This window comes from Anticarsia gemmatalis, chromosome 23, assembly GCF_050436995.1.
Source record: "Anticarsia gemmatalis isolate Benzon Research Colony breed Stoneville strain chromosome 23, ilAntGemm2 primary, whole genome shotgun sequence".
NCBI classification, from domain to species: domain Eukaryota; kingdom Metazoa; phylum Arthropoda; class Insecta; order Lepidoptera; family Erebidae; genus Anticarsia; species Anticarsia gemmatalis.
In genome coordinates, this window is record NC_134767.1 from 8,902,068 (window position 1) to 8,925,426 (window position 23,359).

The 23,359-nt window shown below is 35.0% G+C and overlaps 2 protein-coding genes across 2 annotated transcripts in view; one reads left to right on the plus strand and one right to left on the minus strand.

The window, feature by feature from the left end:
• nolo (ADAMTS-like no long nerve cord) overlaps positions 1-23,359 on the plus strand; it is a 219,752-nt gene that overhangs the window by 91,778 nt on the left and 104,615 nt on the right. The window lies entirely within an intron of this gene.
• Positions 10,065-13,924, minus strand: LOC142983218 (cilia- and flagella-associated protein 298-A). Its single transcript, XM_076130119.1, has 4 exons — positions 13,661-13,924; positions 11,998-12,168; positions 11,333-11,576; positions 10,065-10,515 (listed from the first exon to the last, which is right to left on the minus strand). Exons 1-4 carry the CDS (start codon positions 13,865-13,867, stop codon positions 10,256-10,258), a joined length of 882 nt encoding a protein of 293 aa, XP_075986234.1. The 5' UTR covers positions 13,868-13,924; the 3' UTR covers positions 10,065-10,255.

Consider the following 23,359-nt stretch of genomic DNA (forward strand, 5'->3'; position numbering starts at 1 on the left):
CAGCGTACAACGTGGTAATTAATATTGTGTTGAGTCCAAGCTTATGATGATGTTGTCATTTGAAATGTATGTTTTTAGTGTTGTGACAAATATTTATTTAGACAAAGATTAGTATTTACATGTATTACTTGGGGATAAGTACCGCGTTGGTAGCTTTATACTTTTTAAAAATACTACTTTCTTTTTCTTTTTTTTTTTAAAAGACAACTCCCGCACTAAGAATTGCTCTTGTGTCGCGGGGACTTTTACAAACATACAAACAACGGACACTAAGCACAACCAGACCCGAAGCAATTATTTGTGGATCGCACAAATAATTGCTCCTTGTGGGAATCGAACCCACGACCTCCCGTTGCAGTGGTATCGGTGGGGCGACCTAAACCACTGCGCCATGGAGGCAGTCAATTACTACTTATTAATGTGTTTTGCTAATTAACAGGCAATAATTGTAATGATCCACACGATCAATGGTTTTGTCTTCTTCTTAAAAACGAAGTGGTTGCTTAAATATTTTTTTTTGTACCGTAACATAGTTTTTAAACTCTAGCTTGTTCGGACTTTTACCGTTGAGAATTGATAAATCTTAGGTTTTACCGGAAAATCTGAGGATTTACCACAGTTCGGGCTTTTACAGTAACATATATACAATAAAGCAAAAGTTTCGTTACTTAACGGCAAAGATTTTTAGAAAAATCAGAGATATGTAGAATTATTTAATTCATATTCAACACAAACGCATCTACTATACGCTAAAGAATAATTTGAAAATATGGTAACAATAGTCGTAAGCAATTAAAGTCGACACTATCCGTACGCGAATGTTCTAGCCGCTTACGTCTTAATAACGAACATAAAAGCTTGCACTCTAGTTAAAGTAAATATTGTAAAGTGTTGTTTGTTTGGTAGATAATTAACAAGGTGTACAATGTACCTGTTATATGCTCTGTGGATTAGTACTGCGGAACTAGCTATGTATATAAAAACTACTGGTTTAGAGCTTAGCCTTTGAACTTTTACGTAAATTATTATATTGTGCATGTTACATTATTTCTTTTTCTATTTCAACTTTTGCAAGATTGGACTAACAACGATGTAATTCTATAATTAATAACTCCTTATTCGACTGACAATATATTTTATGGTTAATTTTTTTTATATGTACCAAATGGCGTTCTTTCGGCTCTGCCTACCCCTATGGCAAAAATGTGGGATTTTATGTATGTAGGATTTTTTTAACTAATTTGTGGCAAACGTTCTTGCATAATATGAAATGTCATGGATTCGAATAAAATGCAAATAAATATTAAAAAAATAATTTTAACGGATTACCGCACTGAACCTTTTTATTGACAGATTTTGCACGGGTATTCTTAACATACCAAAACCCCATATATTGTTATCGTACTAGAAAATCCATAAAAAATCTTAGAAACATATTTTCATCTGAAATAGATCTGATGGAAGATATTTGTAGATACAGAAATGTAGATTAATCCAATAACATTAAGCTAACATCAGAAGACTAACATTAAATAAATACTAAATACAGATACAAAATAAGCAAGAAAATGCTACACTTTCAAGAATTAACTCCCTCATTAATATTCAAAGTCTTGCAAATCGTAAAAGCCGGTAGTCGCAACTTTTCAATCTCTCTACTTTTCAAATTAATTTCTTTCGATTATTTAAATGGCGGCTTTCTTGTATAAGTGTTGTAATCGTTGAGTTTCTTGCTGCAAGAAAGTTATTTATTGCGTTTTCGTGTTGTGAATGTTAATTTTTTATGAACATTTGACGTTTCAAATGGAGCTTCATTGTCTGAATTTGATTATGGAAATTATTTATACATTTAAATTTTGTTAGCACTCTATTTTGATGAGGATACGTTATTGTTTAGGTTTTACATATTTTTTAGACATTTAGGATGTAGAAACATACCTAGTTTTGTGTTAATTGTTCAAAAATTCAATAAAATGTGATAATCAAAGGTAGTAAAATAATAAAACTCTATCTCGCTGACAGATTTTTAGGTCAGACATTATCAAACTGGTGCTATCTCTTGGATCTGCCACGACTCTTATGCTATCTGAGAATTTAGTTCTTATTCTCCCCATTCCCTTCATCTTCTTCATAGTCGACAGTCAAGTCAAGTTCTGCTTTGGTCTAACTTATGCTTTATTTCCTCTTAAGCTGATGCCAGTCTTAGTCAAGCGTTCGAATAAACATAATGCATCATTGAACACTGTAGAGCAGTGGTTCCCAACAGGATGATCCCTTCAGGATGATTATTACACTTTATTTTTACTATACTTACATGGTGGTCCCTGCTAACAAGAATAATATAAAAGTGGTCCCCGACTAAGAAAAGGTTTGGAGCCCCTGTTGTAGAGCGATGCTGACTTGCATCGTATCCTTGATCGACGAATGCAACTGACAAAATCACAAAGAAAAGAAAGCCTATCCCACAACTAGCTAAATGTTCTACCTATTTAAAATTTTTATTTCGCATTTCCACATCTATTTGTAACGTCACCCATTACATCTAATATATAAAATTCTCGCGTCACAGTTTTCGTTACCGTACTCCTCCGAAACGGCTTGACCGATTCTTATGAAACTTTGTGAGCATATTGAGTAGGTCTGAGAATCGGCCGACATCTATTTCTCATGCCCCTAAGTGACACTTTTTTTTTAATTTTTATGGCAAAACAACGTTTGCCGGGTCAGCTAGTATGTACATAGAACCATAAGTCTTCCCATGGGAGTATGTAGAGGCATAAAGAAACGCTATTATACTTCGCAAAAACCCATTCATCCGAACCTATCCGTGTCTTAAGATGTGACGAGCACTCATTCACGCACGCCGTCGTGTATTGTACATTATGACGTCATCAGTCCACACGTAGCGAACACAATGAATCGACAGCACAGATAACACACAATGCTCTTTGTATTCGTTTAAAGTAGAACAAGTGTCGGGAAACTGAAAAATGTTGATGGGAAGGAGCGTCCTCGATTTTTTTTATTGATATTTCTGGATAATAAATTATAAAGAACCTTATTTAAGCAGCTAGCTAGGAGGAGCTTGTGGCTTAGTTAACGACAGCCACTCGGACCGATCTCTGTGGTTAAGCCATGCTTGCCGAGGTTGTTCTGTGGATGGGTGACCATATTATACATATCGAGTTCCTCCCGGTTACACCCTAAATTATAAGCAGAAGTGTATAAAATAAACCCACGTTTTTCCATTAACTGTTAGTACCATGTAGTGGGGGGCGAGCCTATTGCCATATACCGGGCACGTTACCATACTCTGCACAATGCACTGTTGCTGAGAAAAATTCTAATACAAATTAGAAAAGACTAAAAGTACTTACGTACGTTATTTGAACCAATAGTAAGTTAGTAAATTGTAAGCAAATTATAATAGTATTTGACTCACAAAACTGACTACTTCCACAAAAAAATATACAGATGACCATTTAGCCGGAAATAAACTAATTAATACGCTTTAGTTCTCGAAATAATTTCCATTTAACTTTTCAACAGAAACAGATTGTAGTAACAAATAAATAATTTAATAAACTTATTATCTATCTCGTTTAGTATTCCAGTGGTTTTAGTTCAGAAAATGTAAAATTGGGGCGCATTAAATCTGAAGTTTAACCTTTGAGCTCGGCTACAAAATATATTTGTACAATTTAAATGCCTGCGCTATATCATACTATGGCAGTTACACATTAGAGAATGTTCGCGAGGTAAAAACATGAATGTAGGTAAGTTCGAGCTATCAGTAGCGCCATTCTCTCCAGTTCGACGTTTAAAATGTACTGCCAAAATAATTTCATGAGAGCCCGCTAGAGGTGTTGATCAGATTTTCGTGTAAAATTTCCCGATACGCGATATAGCTTCGGGAAATTTTGCACTCTACTTTTTATACTCGGGTCGTTATAATAATATTATCAAGAACTTGCTGACCCGTACAGCTCTGCACGTGTTGATCACTATTTTAGAGGTTTAAGGGATGATTATTTTTAAAAGTATTTTACTCCGTGTCATAAACTTTTTTTAATTATTTTTTTCTCCGGCACTCAAAATTGCACTTATGTCGTTTTCACTTATACAAACACACGAGCAATGATCAACACAAATTACAACCAGACTCTATAAAAATATGATTCCGTGTGGGAATCAAACCCACGATCTCGAGACGCACCGGCTGTGCCGTGGTGACCATGTAACATCTAGCAGCCCGTCACATATATGCCAAATATCATCAAAAACAATTCACAGTTTTGCCTTGAAAATTGGAGTCAGCGGCGATCTCTCTGTGGTTAATTCACGAAGTAAATTCTCGCTTTAAACCCACGGCACTAATGTGAAGCGGCCATTATAATACTGACCGGGCTTTTGTAGATTTTGTGACTTCAATAGAATATTCGTGGAAAAGGCGAATGAACGGGGAATATTTGGTTTAGAGTTCTTTTGTGCACTGATGCAGTGTTTTTTTAAGGTTTCTGCTTTTTAACATATAAATTGTGATATTTTGTAGGCGTGGAAATTGGAAAATTTAATATTTAAATTGCTTTTTGTTAATGTTGAATGATTTATGTAATGCCTGGAAAAGTGTATTTTTTACTTTTTAAACATTATATTGTTAATGTACTGGAACTTAATAATCATTTGCGTATTTTTAGACAGAATATTTGGTAACATACTGATTGTGCTATTAAGCTTATGTTCAAGCTTTAATATAATATCAAATTTTCATATACTTTTTATTTTCAAAGATTTCCTGAAATAGGCCTGAACACCGCGTACACAATTTAATCCTAAGAGCAAGGACATCCTTGCTAGGCAACCAATAACGATATTATAAGCTGAGGCCAAAGAAGGTTAAGGGCTAATTAACTACTAAACACTAATTAACTATCACAAATACTCAAAAATAGTCAAAAAATATTCGTTGGTTACAAATTATTGAGATAACATTAACGTAATTAAAATTCCTTAATTAAATACTAATTAATAGCATCAATTCAACCGTCTCAATATTAATATTAACACGATCCTCTCAAACCAGAAAGCTTATCACGGGATTACCGCATTTCCATCTGGTATAAACCGGCTAAAACCGACGTAAACCGGTTTGTACCAATACGCACCGCTTCTAGTCAGCTGCAAGCGGTTTTAAGGGGCGGTTTCACTGGAAAGATAATTGAACTAACATGTTTTCAAAAATATTAACAATTATGCACGTTTTTCAAATATTTTGAAAGTTACCCAGTTACACCACTAAAGTAAAAGTATCGGATAGTATTTTAACATACATAAAAGCATTATTTCATGCTTTTTATACCCAAATGTTTAGATTTTTTATAAATTTGTTGTCATTTAATTGTTCGGTCGCGTTATCCTAATTCGTCAACTGTGAAATAAAATATATAAAAAAGACTTTGGATTATAATTAAAAATACATTATAATAACGTATTACTTGGTAAAAGCCTGATGAAAATCCAGTCATTTCAGTGAACTTGTTAACAAATTTCGGGCTAACTCATTTATAGGGTCAGTCCTTACCTTCCGACTAGTCGTCGTTGTTAGACTAGTAGACAAACGTAGTACATTTTATAATCTATACTAATATCGTAAATACAGATTTTTTTAAAATATGTGTTAATGTTTGTTTGTTTATGAAGATGTCGCAGTAAGATAGATAAAGCCGTAACATAGTTATATCCCTAGGGATATAATTATATGCCGTAACATAGTTATAATGAGAGTTTGAAGATGTCGCCGGAGCCCCGCTTCGCGGGGCTCCTCCTTCTGGGTGGTTTAGAAAAAAATAACCACGAAGGCTGAGGTGGGAGCTTCGCTTCGCTCGCTCCCACCTCAGCCTTCTAACCTAACCTACCCATGTCGGTTTGCCCAAAACTTCTTCTTTATAACTATATTACGGTATATAATTATATCCCTAGGGATATAACTACATATGTTACGGCTTTATCTATCTTACTGCGACAAATATATAAATTTGGCACACAGAGAGCTTACAAACTGGATTATCAAATATTATACTTTTAACTTATGCAAATTTTAACACACAGACAATGGCGGATAGAAACACGTCTGTGATAAATTACCTGTAATTTTAATTTCTACATATAATTATGTTTTCGCGTAAACCAGTACCTTAACTCATCAGTGAATTTCCCCCTTAATATCCAGTTATATCCGGATTGTCTCCGCTAATGAGTGACGTAATTACAACAGAACGCGATGCGTGGAGGTAATTGGCGGTATACATGTGTGTTTTTGTGTTTGTACACACACATATTTGTGTGTGTATGTGTCTGTGTGTACATACATATTATTAGGTCGAGGAAAAAGTCTTTTCGCATTATAGTATGTATGAACTTGTAATAAAATCTATTTGGCTTTAAGAATCACAAATGAGTACGCGGTTCATTTGGTTTCTTTCAGTGAGCTCGTGTGGTACCCAAATATCAAGCTTTTATTATATTTTTTAAGTTCATACTATTACATACTATAATGCGAAAAGACTTTTTCCACGACCTGATATATTATTTGTGAGTGTGTATATTTATAAGTGTGTGTATGTGTGTGTGTTTCTGTGTACACATGTATTTGTGAGTGTGTGTATGTGTGTGTGTGTGTGTGTTTGTATGTGTGTGTGTGTATGATCGTCGTCAATGAGGGGAGAGAATGGAATCGACGAAAGTAATATGGTGGAGAAAATGTGTGCGGCGTTTTGGGGCTTGATAATTATTTATTTATATTTTGAAGCTTATGCTGATTAGATATTCAGGTTGATGGCTGTTCGTGGAATTTACTCGTTAGGTTTGTTATTTTTAGATGTGGTACAAAATTCAATACTTTTGAGTCGATATATGTCGTATTGAAGTTAAATGTAACTTAATTTAGTTTTAGACAAAATCGATCACTTCGTGATGTGATATACAAATACACAATTATTATTTAAATATACAGAAGCTTCGCTGCCCAATTTATGTCATAATTGGCGCTTAGTTCTAAATCATAAAATGTTATGCTTCGATAGGTTAACACACACACGTTACACGTACTTCTAGAAGTAACAGGCGTGGATGCCATTTTCTCCACAAGAGACAATCTTAATTTTCTTAAAATTTTTCATTGCTACTCCGCTCTTAATGCTCATAGCGTGATGTTATATAGCCTAAAGCCTTCCTGGATAAATGCTCTATTCAACACAAAACGATTTTTTCAATTCGAAGCAGTAGTTTCTGAGATTAGCGCGTTCAAACAAACAAACTCTTCAGCTTTATAATATTAGTATAGATGATATAATTAATGCTGAATTCTAAATTATAAAAGTGTTTTCTTGATGGGGGTTCAAAAGTGCATTTCTAGTTGTGAGATCGTAAATACACACGGTTCAAGCTTTTAAATGAAAAACGCTTGTAGTTTCCATATTGTTTATACTGTAGCTATATTTTTCAACGTAGTGTATATTTTGATACTCAAATAACCGACATACTCTCGCGATGACTGCAAATGATTGATGGTAAAGGGTGAAAAGATTACATACAAAGAAATTGTATGAAAGATGTATCACCTTGATAACGACGATACACACTGTCTAAAAGACAAGCGAACTTTAGAAATAATCATTAATGCGTATTATTCTTAGGACTTGTTATAATAGATGGGGTAGAAACTTTTATTCTGTCATTAAATATTTAAAGAACTCTTCTGTTTGACGTTTAGTAGCTCGATTCACAACCACTATCGACTACCGACAACCGGCTTGTCATCGAGTTTGTATGAAAATCTGATCAGTGCCTCTGATGAGTGTCGTAGGAACTATTTTGGCAGTACATTTTAAATGTCAAACTTTCGATTCTCGACAGTACCGACTGTACAGAAACGCGCTATAGGTTTCCTGTGACAATCAGTGATATCGGTCAGAGAGAGAGAGAGAGAGAGAGAGAGAGAGAGAGAGAGAGAGAGAGAGAGAGAGAGAGAGAGAGAGAGAGAGAGAGAGAGAGAGAGAGAGAGAGAGAGAGAGAGAGAGAGAGAGAGAGAGAGAGAGAGAGAGAGAGAGAGAGAGAGAGAGAGAGAGAGAGAGAGAGAGAGAGAGAGAGAGAGAGAGAGACATTTGTTACAACAAAATGAGTGGTCCTAAGTTTGAACCCTTGATAACTTAGATCAGAAACGATTATTATCTGTACTTAATACTATGCTATCGCTGTTTTAGAAAAAGTAAAAGTTACTAAATAAAATAGTTTATTTTTTGTGAATATCTACTTAAAAGAAACCTTAAACGTACGTACTAGAAGCAGCTAAACCTAGTGAAACATAAATTCCTCGCTATATTTACACCAATAAAACTACAAACAGCTTACGCACTCGATAGGATTGTAATCCGTACGACGCTATCACAAATCGGCTTATAATTCCCACAGCGATGTGAAGAAACAGATTATGCATATGTCGAGAGAATCATGATATCAAACGATGGAATAAAAACAAAATTTATTATAAGCTATAGCGTTATTTTCTACGTTTAGTTTATTCTTAACGTATTTACTACCAATATTTTACAGTAAATATAAAAGAGTATATTTGTTTGTTTGAACGACTAATGGTTCATCAAAAAAATATTCATTTTTTGACGAATACCTTTAAATTTTAATAAAATACAGGCTTTATAATGCCACGCCATGGCCATCATCACGCCATGGCTAACAGGAGTGAAGCAGCAATATAAATGTTGAAATGCAAAGTATACCTACCACACTATTCAAATTTATATGTTGCTCACTATTCTGGCTATCCTAAATGTTTGGCTTTAAAGGACTTCCTACAAATATTGTCCAACAAGTTCGCCAACATTTAGTACAGTGTGTCACAAGAACCCAATTCTTGATAATGCCATCATCTGATACTAATGACGTTATGTTCGTGAAACGAAACCAAATTAATGATGCTGATGTTCTACTATATTATTATAAGCTTTTAGGAAACCAGAATTCTGATATAAGAAGGCTATTATTTGTCTTTACTATAGTTACTTTAGGCCTTTTTTTTGTTTTGATTTTATGATCATTTCTTGAAGTAAAGAGTTGTTTCTTAATAATGATAGGGATGAATAATATTAAGTAAGAAACGAACCTCCGGCTGTTTTGACTAAGAATCTGAGTTTGACAACCAATTTGTTGAAGAAGAAATTTGTCCCAATCTTATAGTTATTACACAGTAATTGAATACTAAAACTATACGTACCTACGGAATCAAATAAAATATTACTTTTTCTGGCACACGATATTAACTTAAGGTTGTTAAAATACCGCGACTAGTACACATAATACTAAGGGTACAATGTACAACGGGCCTTTGCGTTGCGAATATTTTCAATGTCACGATACCTTTACTATTTAAACTTATCTAGAAATAGTGGTAGTCTCTCTCTCTCTCTCTCATCGTATGGTTAGTGGTCAACCTAGTGTCAAAGTTGTTCAAGCCGCCCGAAAGGCCTTTGACGTGGCTTAACGACTGTTATCTTGATCGACAACAACCGGGACCGACTTTTTACGTGCCCTCTGAAGCACGGAGACGCCCAGTTCAAATACCATTATGCGGTCACCCATCTATAGAATGACCGCGCCAACGTTTGTTTAACCCACAGATCGTTTACCGAACGGTGATAGTGGTAGTAATTTGCGGATAGTAGAAGGTATGATTGAAACAAGATGTATTGAATTAATACATATAATTAAAGATACTTAAGACCAATACATTATGATATAAGGAAAGAGAAGGAAGTAACAATTAATTACACTAACATTATTGTATGAGATATAAAAACACATATATGTAGTATACATATTATAATAACATCAGAAATAAGCAAAATAATATATTTTTCTTCAGCCTGAGAACTCAAAAAATAGATACTTAATGACGATAACTTTAAAACTCTTCTTTTGAAAAAGAATAGATCTAAAGGTCTGAGGACTAGTCGGTAAACTTAAGTAAAAATCAAATTATATTTGTTCTAATGACATAATTTCAAAAGATGGACCCATAATTATTAGCTTAAAGAAATGAATATTCGGTACCGCATAAAAAATCCTAACAAAAACATAATTTGTTACTAAATCTACACTAAAATCTAAATTAACCACACACACCAATTTACCAATACGACCACTAAAGTAACAAAACCAAAACAAAACACTCGAATCTTCTTTACATTTTCTTCAAAGAAGGTTTCCAGGAGATATTATCGAGTCCATGGAAGGCTCTCTTCAGATTCTGTCCATCAGCCCACTTGGAGTCCAGGTAGTGGTCATCTTCGTCTTGTTCCAGTTTCTTCCACTCCTCCTGTCTTCTGTAAGCATGCAGCATCAACTGCTTGCGTTCTTCTTCAGACATGATGGGCTCCCGACCTGGTGCACCCTCGGAGTTGCAACAGAGTTTCACTGTGACCTTCGTTTTGTTGTTCTTGCCTGAAAATGGATGATAAAGAATAATTAACGGGAGGAAATACCTGGAGAATATTACCGAAATATGCTTTAATATGATAGGTAACCTAATTTTGGAAAAAAATAATTCGTGAAGAACGAATATCATGGGAGTTATCTTTGCGCAGATTTTTTGAGAGCAGTTTTCTTTTCTAAATCTCTAGTAATCCTGTTCAAAAGCCTAAAGCATGATATTTAGTTTTAATTTGTAGGCAAAAAACGGTGGTACTGGGATGCTTTAACGCAAGTATACAAATCCACATTACTCTCGTAAGCTGACAACTAAGCTATTGGAATAGCGCCCGCTTTCCTTAATAAAATCATTGATATATTAAGGATCCAAAAACATTTTTATTTTGATGAAATCCGTAACATTATACGGTCCGTTGATAAAATACTCGTAAACCAGATGTTCTGCATAAAACAACTTCCTCCTTGCAAAATTGGAATTTATTTCATGCTTGTTTTATTAAAGAAAATATGCACTGTTTTTAGAAATTTTATATCTATGAATTAATTATTTCATAATTTAACCTATCAATTGCTAGTCGAGACTGTGTTATATATTGTTACCACCAATTGAGTTTGAAAGTGTTATCCGAGCTAACGCAACGGTTATTTAGTAAGGTATTAAAATTAGATATTGAAAACTAAACTAAGCAGGCATTTCACTCACTCACTACACATTTCGTATCAATACTCAATAGTTAAATGTACTACAAAATGCGATCTGAGCATTTAATCAATGCAAAAATTTTATTCTTAGTAGCCTTTCTCCAAAAAAAACATCGAAAATACTTACCCAAATGGTCCCTCAACTTATTCCCACCGATAAACTTCTTCCCGCACGCCCACAGACAGGCTCTATTGGGATCAATGACCTCTTTAGCAGCATGAGTGCCAGTCAGGTCTTCCACATTGTCCAGCTCCATTCGTACTGGGTCGTGAGGCGGCAGACCAGCTGGGAAGACGATTTTGGTTGCCCCTCGTAACTCGTCGAGAGCTCTTGCCACGTCTTTCTGCGTTAGGCATTTGCGAAGGTCCACCTAAAAGTTTTGTGCAAATAATTGTACAAAATAAATTTTAAAGTTATTATTTTTCATATAAATTTGGTTTTACGACTATTTAAACCATTGAGGCTTTATAACTTGAGCACAAAGTTGTAAATTTTGAAAATTTTTCAGTCAATATCCATCCTGTGAGAAGGTTAGAACCAAGGATAAGGATATGTGCTAAAATTGTAAGAACTATAAAAGAAATACTATTTGTGAAAAATAATTATAAACTCAAGTCATTATGCCTTTAAAAATAAAATCTGTTTAATAACTTCCAGTATCTCGAATACCCTAAATCAAGGAATGTTGAACTAATAAAATAACTAATCTACTACGACCACTTTTACTAGTATGTATGTACACTGTTAATTATTTTCTTTCTTTATCAAATAAGTAATTAGCAAATACTTACATGTTTCTTACTAATAAACTCCTTGGCATCTTCACAAGCCTTCTTCATAATATCTTGCATGTTCTGTGCGGGCGCGAGTCCACAACGACGACCCATGTCGTCTTTAGCAAACACGGCGTTTGGAGGAGCACAGCGCTTCGCCCAGGGGTCTTCGAGTTTCAGCTCTTTGATCTAGAACATTACAGTTATTTTGTTTTTAAGTTGCATGACGATTGTCAATGTTTTATTGTCCTTCTCTAAATTATTGTAAATTGGACGAAATGCCCTGCCTTGCCCTGCTTAGGTCTCTTTTTAGTGTTTCAGTAAAAGCCTGGAACAGCTTCCAGATCTTTACTTAGATTAGACCCTTAATAAATTCTGCTCGTTAAAATTTGGTTTTTTATAAAAAATAATAACTGAAAAAATAGGTCACTTCAATTTGCTTGCAATTAGAGACTAACCATTGCAACGAGTACCGAATAAACAGTTATTTTTTACATAAATAGTAGGTCGTAGTAGAAATTAAACCTGCTAGTATATGTCAATGCAAAAGCACGACATTTATAAATACAGTCGTATTTTTAAATACAGTTCTAATTCAAAAGATACATCTATTTTCAGTTTAAGATTGAATAAGCCTTTACGACACAAATGAAACAATCTCCCTATAAAAAATACATAATCACGAACGTTGCCAGTCAATATTTATGGATATAAAAGAAATGAGAGTACAAGCAACTTATTGAATGTTTAAAAGGTTTTACGAATATTTATGTTGAACATGTTTATGATGTTTCTCTATGGTGTCAGGGGAACGCGATAACGGATGATGTTTACTCGGATGTGAAACGAATTTCCTTGGCCGTATGCTGAAGGAATATTCGTAAAAAATGAGGATTATTTTTTTAATCCCCCCTGTATATATGGATGTATGAAGACTTGTTACTATGTATGGAGTGTTTTTTGTGTTCTTATATGATGTATTATCAAAATGATAAGTAGAAGATATAAATTAGATCTGCATCCTATTCTGGTATACTTAATGGGTATTTATTTATAAACCACTAGCTGACCCGCGCAACTTCGCTTGCGTCACCTAAGAGAATGGGTCAAAATTTTCCCCGTTTTTGTAACATTTTTCGTTGCTACTCCGCTCCTAATGACCGCAGCGTGATGTTATTATAGCCTTCCTCGATAAATGGGCTATCTAACACTGAAAGAATTTTTCAAATCGGACCAGTAGTTCCTGAGATTAGAGCGTTCAAACAAACAAACAAACTCTTCAGCTTTATTATATTAGTAAGTATAGATAGTATAGATAATGAAATAATCTAGTATAAATTCGTGCGCTGCGATGCTTTGCGATGCAAAATGCTGTTCTTTAATAGTCATGCGCCAGTTTTATTAACTAGGGCGCAAGCGTACTTCACTTGTTTTTTTTAACCCGAACATCAAACCTAGGACACATAAGTAAATTTAACCCATCAATGTCCTACTCCCGGGCAAGGGTCTGCCAGCATGAAGGTCCCGTAATGAGGGAGGGGTTAGGCCTTGAGTCCACCACGCTGGCCAAGTGCGGGTTAGGGAAAGGACATATTACACTACTAATAATTTGACAATCAAAATAGTCACGTCTTTTATATACTTGCAATCAAATCGTACTAAGTCTAAATAAACTCCGTACCTGCTCCTCAGTTAATCCTTGCATCTCAAGCGGCAGAAAGGTCCCATGTTTCCACAACTCTTCCATCTCATAGCACATTCTCGTGATCTTCAACCTTCCATTGAAAATCGCCGTGATATCTTTAACTACTTCATCTACGTCTTTTTCCACGTCAGTTTCGTAAAGAAACTGGTTTTCATCACCTCGTTTTACTAGGAGAATCACCATTTTTGGTTGTCTGAAGCTTGAAAAACTGTTTGGTAGATTTTATTGATCAAACCAGTTGCAGTAATAGCCGTTGCTATGGTTTTGTTTATTTGTTGCTATGGTGATAGTATGTTGTTTGGTTGCCAAAGAGGTAGGATAGTTACGGGTGAGTTAGGTAGGGGAGGTTGGTTTGAATATTGATACAGCAGTAGATTTTTTTATTTCTATCAGTGATAGTCGAGTGGTTTAAATTGGCACCTCCCACGCAAGTGGTCGCAGGGTCGAATCCGAGGCAACACATAAATGACTTTTCGAAGTTATATTGTGTATTAGAAATAATGGTCATTTTGCTCTAACGGTGAAGGAAAACATCGTGAGGAAACCATTTCATTTTAATTCTAATTACAATCCATTAGTAATTGAATCGTATACTGGAACATACCGAAAGTGGGCGTTTCGTTACAACATTCGCCGAATTTTTTGATAATATAGATAGATTGTATAGAGACTAGCGCCCCTAGCGTATTTCAGAAAAACTACTTTTTAGGTAACTTTCTAACTGCCTGAAAAAACTACTTTTTTAAAATAACTGTCAGACTGTTAATACCTACGCAATATGATAGTACCAAAGTAAAGAAAACGAAACCGAACCTTACAATAAGGGCAGTTTTCAGTACAAATACATAATTACGTGTATTTCAAACAGTAATACACGAACTCATTAAACTTTAAACATTTCCCTTTCTTACACAATAAATGTAATATATTATAGCAAAACAAAGCTTCAGAACAATATCAAAATGTACTTGAAACCGTGAACACATACTCGTTTTGAACAAGTGACAAAAACATAACCACTGAGTAACGAATCCTTGTGTAGGGCTGGAGAATAACAGTTTTAAGATGATGCAAAAAAAGTTAAAATTTTGCAAAAAAATTGGAAAAATGTCGTCACTCGAGGACGACTTTGTAAATACTTGCATTGTAAACATTTTCTAATTTTTTTTTTCTCATGTCCGTGAACTATAATTATTATTGTTCTTTTGAGAATACATAATTATATTCTTTAAACCTAAAAATGTTAGTAAAAAAGAATGTGATTATATTTATTAAGTCTAGTTATATTTGTTTACTTTGGTGAAGTGAAATTAAAGTTGCTTATTAATCTGTTTGCTTAGAAATCAGCCGATTGTGTGAGAAAAATAGTGATAACCCTTAAATTTCGACAAGCAAAATAATTATTACCTATTAATTTTGCTACTTGTCGTGAATGAGCTCAAACATTAATTACTTTGGTTTTTTGTATTACAAAATATTTTAAACTATATTTTATATTAAAAAAATATTGTATTTTGCTACAAAAAAATCTGATATCAGTTTCATACAATTTTATATTCCAGCATTTTATGTAGCGGAGTCAAAATGTCTTTTCTTGACATCAGTTCAAAATAATTCATTTACTCTAAATTATGGACTAAACAATAAATTAACAAGCAAAAAAAGAAACAAGCCTTCAATTAGGTACTAAAACTGTCAATAATAACTTACTGTTTCTTAGTAACACTATTTAAAATACCCTAATACTACCGTACCATTCCATATACCCTACAAACCTTACCCTACCGTTTCGCCAGCCCTACGCCTAGCACACAGGATGTGAAGTAACACAATAGACCCTATTGTTACAGAAAAGGCAATAACTCCACAAACTTGAGAGCAATTCAATTAATCGTGCCTATTATTCACTTGTTTTATTATTTACATACTATTGATTCACAATATAGATGGTGATTGGAGCCGTCTTGATATATTTATTGAGTGACATTTCGAATTTGAGCATTGTGGGCGAATACTGAAATGAAATTCATTTTAAACTAGCTAAAACGGGCGTCTCCGCTCGCTTGAATGTCGTGCTGTTGCATTTGTTTAACACGCGCAGACCTTGATACTCCCATAATAATATATTAATTTCTTTATCTAGTCTCTTTCTGTGTCCCACAGCTTGGCAAAGGCCTCTCCCCCAGATTTCCAGTCTCCACGGTCGCTTAATAATAATAATATTACCCTATCTTTTAACCCATTAATGTCCCACTACTGGGCAAGGGTCTCCTCCCGTAACGAGGGAGGGGTTAGGCCTTGAGTCCACCACTACTACACGCAAATGCGTTCAAGTCTCTAACCTTTCGTCCGTCCCGTGCTGTATCCTTTTTTCCCGTGCTTCTGCCGGCGCAGTTGACTCTGCACTTACTTGATGAGTAAAACTCTACAAACTTGAGAGCAATTCAATTAATCGTGCCTATAATTCACTTGTTTTATTATTTACATACTATTGATTTACAATATTGATGGTGATTGGAGCCAAGATTTGTGGGTTACGTCGTCTTAAAATATTTATTGCGTGACATTTCGATTTTGTAAATTGGACTTTTCGAGTGACAAGACAGCTTAATTTAACTTAAATTCATTTTTACTTTTAATTTGGCATTTGAAGGTAATTATTTTGAAATTGCAGGAGAATCTAAATACACAACATTATAAAATTCTAAATTGAAAACTACCTACGTACAGTTGGTTAAAAATTACTATACTTATGAGGTTTCCTAGATTTTAAAAAACCATCGCGCCTTATTTCAACGGTAAACAAAAACATAGTAAGTTCTTAAACAAGGGTTTTTATTTCATGAGTTTTTAGGGGCATGCATAGTCCCCGACCACCATTTTGTCGATATGGTGTCTTCAAGGGTTAACCCCTCCCTCATTTTGGGACGAAATCCTGGCCCAACAGTGGTTCAGTAATGGTTTTCTGTAATATATAAACGTCCATCTTTGATACAACGAGAATTCTTCAGCCAGTCTAGATTCAAACTCAAAGAATTTTCCACAGAACGTTTCCATTTTAAACAACCGTTAGAAAAATATATCGTGTTTGTTTCGATATATCGATGGAATGTAAACTTTATATGCGTTTGTTCACCCGAGCTGGTTCAATCGATTATCTATCGAATTGGGACATCTTGATACGTTTTATCGATTTTCCTATTCGTTATTGCATTGATGTTTGTTTTGCAGTAGTGTTTGATTCTACGGCGGAAATTTATTCCTATTAATATTATAAATGAGAAAGATTGTGAGGATGTATGCTTGCTTATCTAATGTATAAAATACTCGCGTCACAGTTTTCGTTACCGTACTCCTCCGAAACGGCTCGACCGATTCTCATGAAACTTTGTGAGCATATTGAGTAGGTCTGAGAATCGGCCAACATCTATTTTTCATGCCCCTAAGTGACACTTTTTTTAAATTTTTATGGCAAAACAACGTTTGCCGGGTTAGCAAGTAGTTTATAGGTTACATTAACAAAACAGGATACTTCTAACCACGGGAAATCTTTTCACGCGGATAAAGTCGTTGGATTCGATTACCGGATGGGGCTTTTTCTAATTATATCAATCTCTTTCTCTAATAAATATATTTATATAATTCTCTAATATTTTCTCAATCGTAGCCTAATATGCTCAATGGAATGACGCCAAATATTTAATTGAAATCGCAAAATTCTAATCGGTGACAATGTATTATTAGATTATTTTTTGGACACTTTTATTACCTCTACTCTCTATCCTATATGCTCTATTGAATTCGACTAGCATTCGTTAACTAGTTTATCAAACATCAAAACCGTAGGCCTATATCGAAAAAGCAGAGATTTAATTATAGTTGTATATTGGATCGTGGGGACGTTTGCCGGTTCAGTGGCCATCTTCCGCTACATTAGTCGTACTGACCCGCGCCGCTCTTCATATTTTTCTTGTTTATTTTTATGGTAACCTTTGGAGTTTGGAACTTTATTTGGGTTATGCCACTTAACTCCAAATCCATTGTTCTCTAAACTTTAACATCCCATACATTATTTCCACTTTGACTCCAAAGCAATAAAAAAAAAAATTTACAGATAGAAATATTTCCCTACATCAATTCCACTTAACTCCAAAAGAGTTTTTGTAGAGTCAGCAGCAAAAATGATATCTTGACGATATTTTGGTGTAAGCCCATATACCAAACGTCCTAGTAATTTTTCACAAACCAGTAATTTTGATTTAAGTTATTATAATTAGGTTAGTCAGTTCATCGTCCTCAAAAACGAACACCGTAGGATCAAAAGTGCTATCCTGGTGAAAAGATTGAAAGTCAAGGACGGGATTAAGCTGTTATATTAGAATAAAGTTCTAAATAAAAATTAAATTTCTTACTTAGCTAAGTTAACATAAAATAAATAGTGCAGGTTTTAATGTATAAAATATAAGTTTTTTAACATAATATACCTATATTCTTATATTCAAAGTCAAAGTCAAAGTCAAATATTCTTTATTTCATAAACTTTAACAAGTATTTGAAATCGTCAAAATATTTTTTATCTACCACCGTTTCGGAAAAGCTGTTGCTCGTGAGAAGAAACGGCAAGAAACTCACGGCTTGCTCTTTTTAAATGTCAATATTTCCAAATTAATTACAATGTCATAATAATGAAATATAACAAATTAATAACAATGTCATAATAAATTAATAACAATGTCATAATATCAAATTGTAATACATTATTTTGAAATAGACTTGGTAGAAGCAGCACAGTCCCAAGCTTTGTTATCATCTAAATAATCTTTAATTGTATAATATCCCTTACGACATAAATTACTTTTAACTAATAACTTAAATTTATTGAGACTTAAATTTTGAATTTCACTCGGGATTTTTTTTTTTTTTTTGGTGGATTGGTTTCAGGCTTATTCATTTTGATATAATGAAATAATAAAATATAATATGTAATGATGTAATTTTTAATATGTAAGACGACAGATGTGTTTTTTCTTGGTTGTCCTGGCAACTGCGCGAGAGCGAGTGCGTACGCCTCGGATGTTACGTCATTTGAAGGCCCAAAGTGACTTCAAGAAGAATACTCCGATGGATATTGCTGTCACTTATAAGAGGACGAGGAACTGATGTGAGAGCTCGCCCGAGGAAAAAATGGGAAAGGGAAAGATAAGAAAGATCTGAAGGTGCTGTGAATAGAGCCGTTGAAGGTCTGGAATTTACAATAGCTTCTATCTGGATCAGGCATGTTGTCAAATGAGTAAGGGTCATGACTCGACGCAAAAGATGCTTCGTGCATTTGACAGCGGCCTCCCAAATGCCATCAAAATGCGGAGAGTACCCTGGAATGAATTTAAACTCTATGCCTTTGTTGGCTATGTCTGATTCTAGACTCTTGTAAGAAGCCTGTAAGAAGCGTAAAAGCTCGATAAACGCTCGCACAAAAGTGGTGCCGTTGTCGGAGTACACGCGCTGTTCGCTTCGATGTTCTTATAATTTTAGTCAAGTGATGTTTACTACGTAATAAGATTGGATGTTCAATATTATAATTATTCAGGGCCTGACCATCAAAGTGTGGAGGCGCTGTTGCATCAGCCAGCATTCACCCCCCAAGAAGTGAGGTTAGCAAGTATGCGTTTAGAAGGCACGTAGCTCCACGTCTGGTGGACTGTAGTTTCTTGTATCTCATTACTGTTGTAATATAAATTTAGCCTGAACAAAACATAACAAGTATAAGGTATTAAGTTCTGTATAATATAATAAATTGTAAATACTATTTTATTTATGCACTAGAGGCCGCCACGACTTCGTCCGCGTGGAAAATTCATTTTAGGCAGACGAATGAAGTCGTGTTTGCAGTCAGATCGTCCATCGTCGTGGGAGACAGGAGACGCGAGCGCCGGCAAGGAAGAACGCACGGTGGCGAGGAATGCCCTCGCGCGCCCCACCTGCGCGTAGTGCAGCGACTCGAACTGCTCCCTCTGCATCCATGTCATCCGTATGGCTAAATATTTTAAGCTGCTGACTCTACTTCTGCTGATTTCTTGGAGTTAAAGTGGAATGAATTATATTTAAATAAAATATTTATTAAAACTGTTTTGGAGTTAAAGTGGAACGTTTTTTTGGAGTTAAGTGGAATAACCCCTTTATTTTGATATTGGCTTGCCCCGGTTTCACCTAAACATAGAATAATTTGCACGTAATAATATTATATAGCCGTTAATTTGGCAAAATAAATTTCGTTCCTAAAAAGTTTCGTATTATTCTACAAAAATAGTAAATTGTATTTTTGTATTTATTTTAAATATCTTTTTATTCTGTTTTAAGTATTTGTTGTAATAACTAACTAGCTGACCCGCCCAACTTCGCGTGCGTCGTATAAGAGAGAATGGGTCATAATTTTCCCCGTTTTTGTAACATTTTTTACTGGTACTCTACTCTTATTGGCCGTAGCGTGATGATATATAGCCTATAGATACATATATTAAGGTGCGCAACAGGTTTTATACGCGGTGAATATTCTAAAGGTCACGATACTTTGAATGCAGTATCAATAATTGGATTTCGTTTCAACCCTATCGAATAAAGAGATTAACTTGCTGTTTTGAAGAATACAGTACTTCACCATCGATACTGGTATTACAAATTACTCGTTGCAAAATTTTATCAAAATCAACTTAACAGTTTAGTCTTGAAAGCGATACAAGAAAATAGGAGATTCAAATTTGTGGTGAACCTAAACTCCACCTAAACTCCTTCTACTCTATGGTAGATGCCATATATTAATCATATAACGATTTGGCATTCTCTGTCAATAAATATATCAAACACGTAATGCTCGTATTTTATTAATACATAATATTGGCGACGAGGAAAAACTGAACCTAAATGGAAAAGCTACGTAAAAAACGGAGCACCCTACGTGGGATGCTCACCAGACTCGATACCTACATCGAGCAGAGGGCGACGATGTCTGACGAGGACATCACCGCTCGCTCCGCAGCCTTGAAGGACACCATAACAGCACTGCGAGAGTTACAAGAGAAGATAGAAAACAAAACCATAGATGATAACGATGAAACAGCGTATTTACACGAACAAAATTACGGCTACGAATTCGAAGAACTTCACACTATTTTAGTATCAAAACTTTTAACAAAAAAAACCATTATTCAAGGTCAGCGACAGGAAGACCAACATAGAATATACCAATACCATAAGATTATACCAAAAATACAATTTAATCCTTTACATGAATCAGAAACGTTCAATAACTTTAAAAAACGTCTGGAAGTGTACTTTAGACTTAATGAAATTACTGAGCCCCACATGAAGACAAATATTCTTCTGTCTACATTATCACCAGAACTCCATGAAAAATTATGTGATTTAATAGCACCAGACGAACCATTGAATAAGACATTTAACGAAATTACTGAAACACTTGACGACTACTTAGACCCAAAACCTAGCAAATGGGTTCTACAACATAAATTTATATCGAGAACTCAAAAATCGGATGAAACAGTAGCGCAATACGCCGCAGATTTAAAAAAGCTCACTACCAACTGCGAATTTAAATGTCAACACTGCCAGAAAAACATTTCAGAAAGCTTTTTATCTCTTCAACTCATAAGAGGATTGAAAGATAGCGACGCACGTACAAAAATTTTACAAGACCGAACAGTATGTACATTTAAACACCTGACACAGATTGCAACATCTATTGAAATGAGTAAAGCAGAAAATACATCAATGCTTCCGAATGAACAACCAAGTAGTGACAATATCAATAAAATTTCCACTGATTCCTACAATACTTCAAAAAAATCTCCTTTTAGAGGAATCACACCAAGAGATTTAAAAGGGAAATGTTTCCGCTGTGGTTTAAATCACGAAACCAAGAAATGTAGCGCTATAAACATAACATGCTATAAATGCAAGAAGGTCGGACACTTAGCTAGTGTGTGTCTACAACGGCGCTCAGATGCGAAGCCCAGTAAGACTACACCGGATATAAATCAATTAAACGACTCAGCGATAAGCGATGATGATGAATGGAATGATATTAATGTTATATCTGGTGAAACATCCGAAAAATACATGATAACGGTACACATTGAACATGCTAAGATGAAAATGGAATTTGACACTGGAGCCACACTTACTTCTATGTCATTACGAGACTACAGAAAATTGAAAATCGGCAAAAGAATCTTTAAAACTAATATAAAACTCAAAACATATACCGGCGAAGTAATCGAACCTGCAGGTGTTGCATACGTTCAATGCAGATGCCAAGGAAAAGAATTCCACGGTAAATTATACCTCATCAACAACAACGTTGACCCCGTTTTTGGCCGGAGTTGGATGAAAGAACTCGAAACTCTAAATTTAGCAGATATAAAAACTTTACAGCAATCAGAAAATCTAGAATTAGACCAGCTTTTGGAACTTTACAAGACATCAGTATTTCGATCCGACTTAGGCGAAATACCCAATTACAGAGGACACCTAAATCTACAAGAAAACACAAGACCAATTTTTATCAAACCACGTAGAATACCGTACGCTTTAAAAACCAAAGTGGATGAAGAGATCGAGCGACTATGCAAACAGGGTGTCATCACGAAAGTCGACCACTCTGATTGGGGTACTCCAGTGGTACCAGTTGTCAAACCGAATGGGAGTATCCGATTGTGCGCTGATTATAAAGTTACACTAAATAAAGTCATACAAGATGAACAATATCCAATACCTATGATAGAAGATATATTTGCAGAGATGAACGGAGGTAAACTATTCTGTACACTCGACATCACCCAGGCATATCTCAACATGACAATGGATGAAGAAAGCGCAATGCTACAAACACTAAGTACGCATCGAGGCACTTTTAAGGTGAACCGCCTAATGTTCGGCGTTAAGGTCGCGCCGAGCCTTTGGCAGAAATTTATGGATAAACTCCTTCAAGATCTCGAAGGTGTAAAATGTTTCTTTGATGACATCATCATTCAAGGCATCAACAAAGAACAATTACTACAGAGACTTAAGCTCGTGTTAGACAAACTAAAAGAAAGTAACCTACGAGTAAACAAAAATAAGTGCCACTTTTTCAAAACAAGCATCGACTATTTGGGACACACTATCGACAAAGAAGGTCTACACAAAAACAGAGAAAAGATTAACGCAATAATTAAAACAGAACGCCCAGTCAACACCGCAGAATTGAGGACATTTCTTGGAATGGCAAATTTTTACAACAAATTTATACCCAACCTATCATCGATCACGAATCCACTGAACAACTTACTCAAGAAAGAATCTAGTTTTCGATGGTCTACAGAATGCGAACAGAGCTTTATACACATTAAAAAAGAAATTCTAAGCGAAAGAGTACTTATACATTTTGATCCCAAGAGGCCCTTGGTTCTTGCAACAGACGCATCTCCACTGGGAATCGGAGCAGTACTATCACATAGACTCCCAGATGGAACAGAAAGACCGATAGCATTCGCTTCCAGAACACTATCGGATAGCGAGAAGAAGTACAGCCAAATTGACAAAGAAGCTACTGCCATATACTGGGGATTGAAGAAGTTCTTTTATTATTGTTACGGTAGAAAATTTATCCTAGTGACAGAC

What these genes read in the sequence shown, in the direction of transcription:
- LOC142983218 (XM_076130119.1), bottom strand. Translation starts at nt 13,867, where the DNA reads ATGGTGATTCTCCTAGTAAAACGAGGTGATGAAAACCAGTTTCTTTAC. An exon ending in AAGGATTAACTGAGGAGCAG is followed by an intron (nt 12,169 to 13,660) that starts GTACGGAGTTTA and finishes GTAATGTTCTAG; the next exon opens with ATCAAAGAGCTGAAACTCGA. An exon ending in TAAGTTGAGGGACCATTTGG is followed by an intron (nt 10,516 to 11,332) that starts GTAAGTATTTTC and finishes ATCCATTTTCAG; the next exon opens with GCAAGAACAACAAAACGAAG.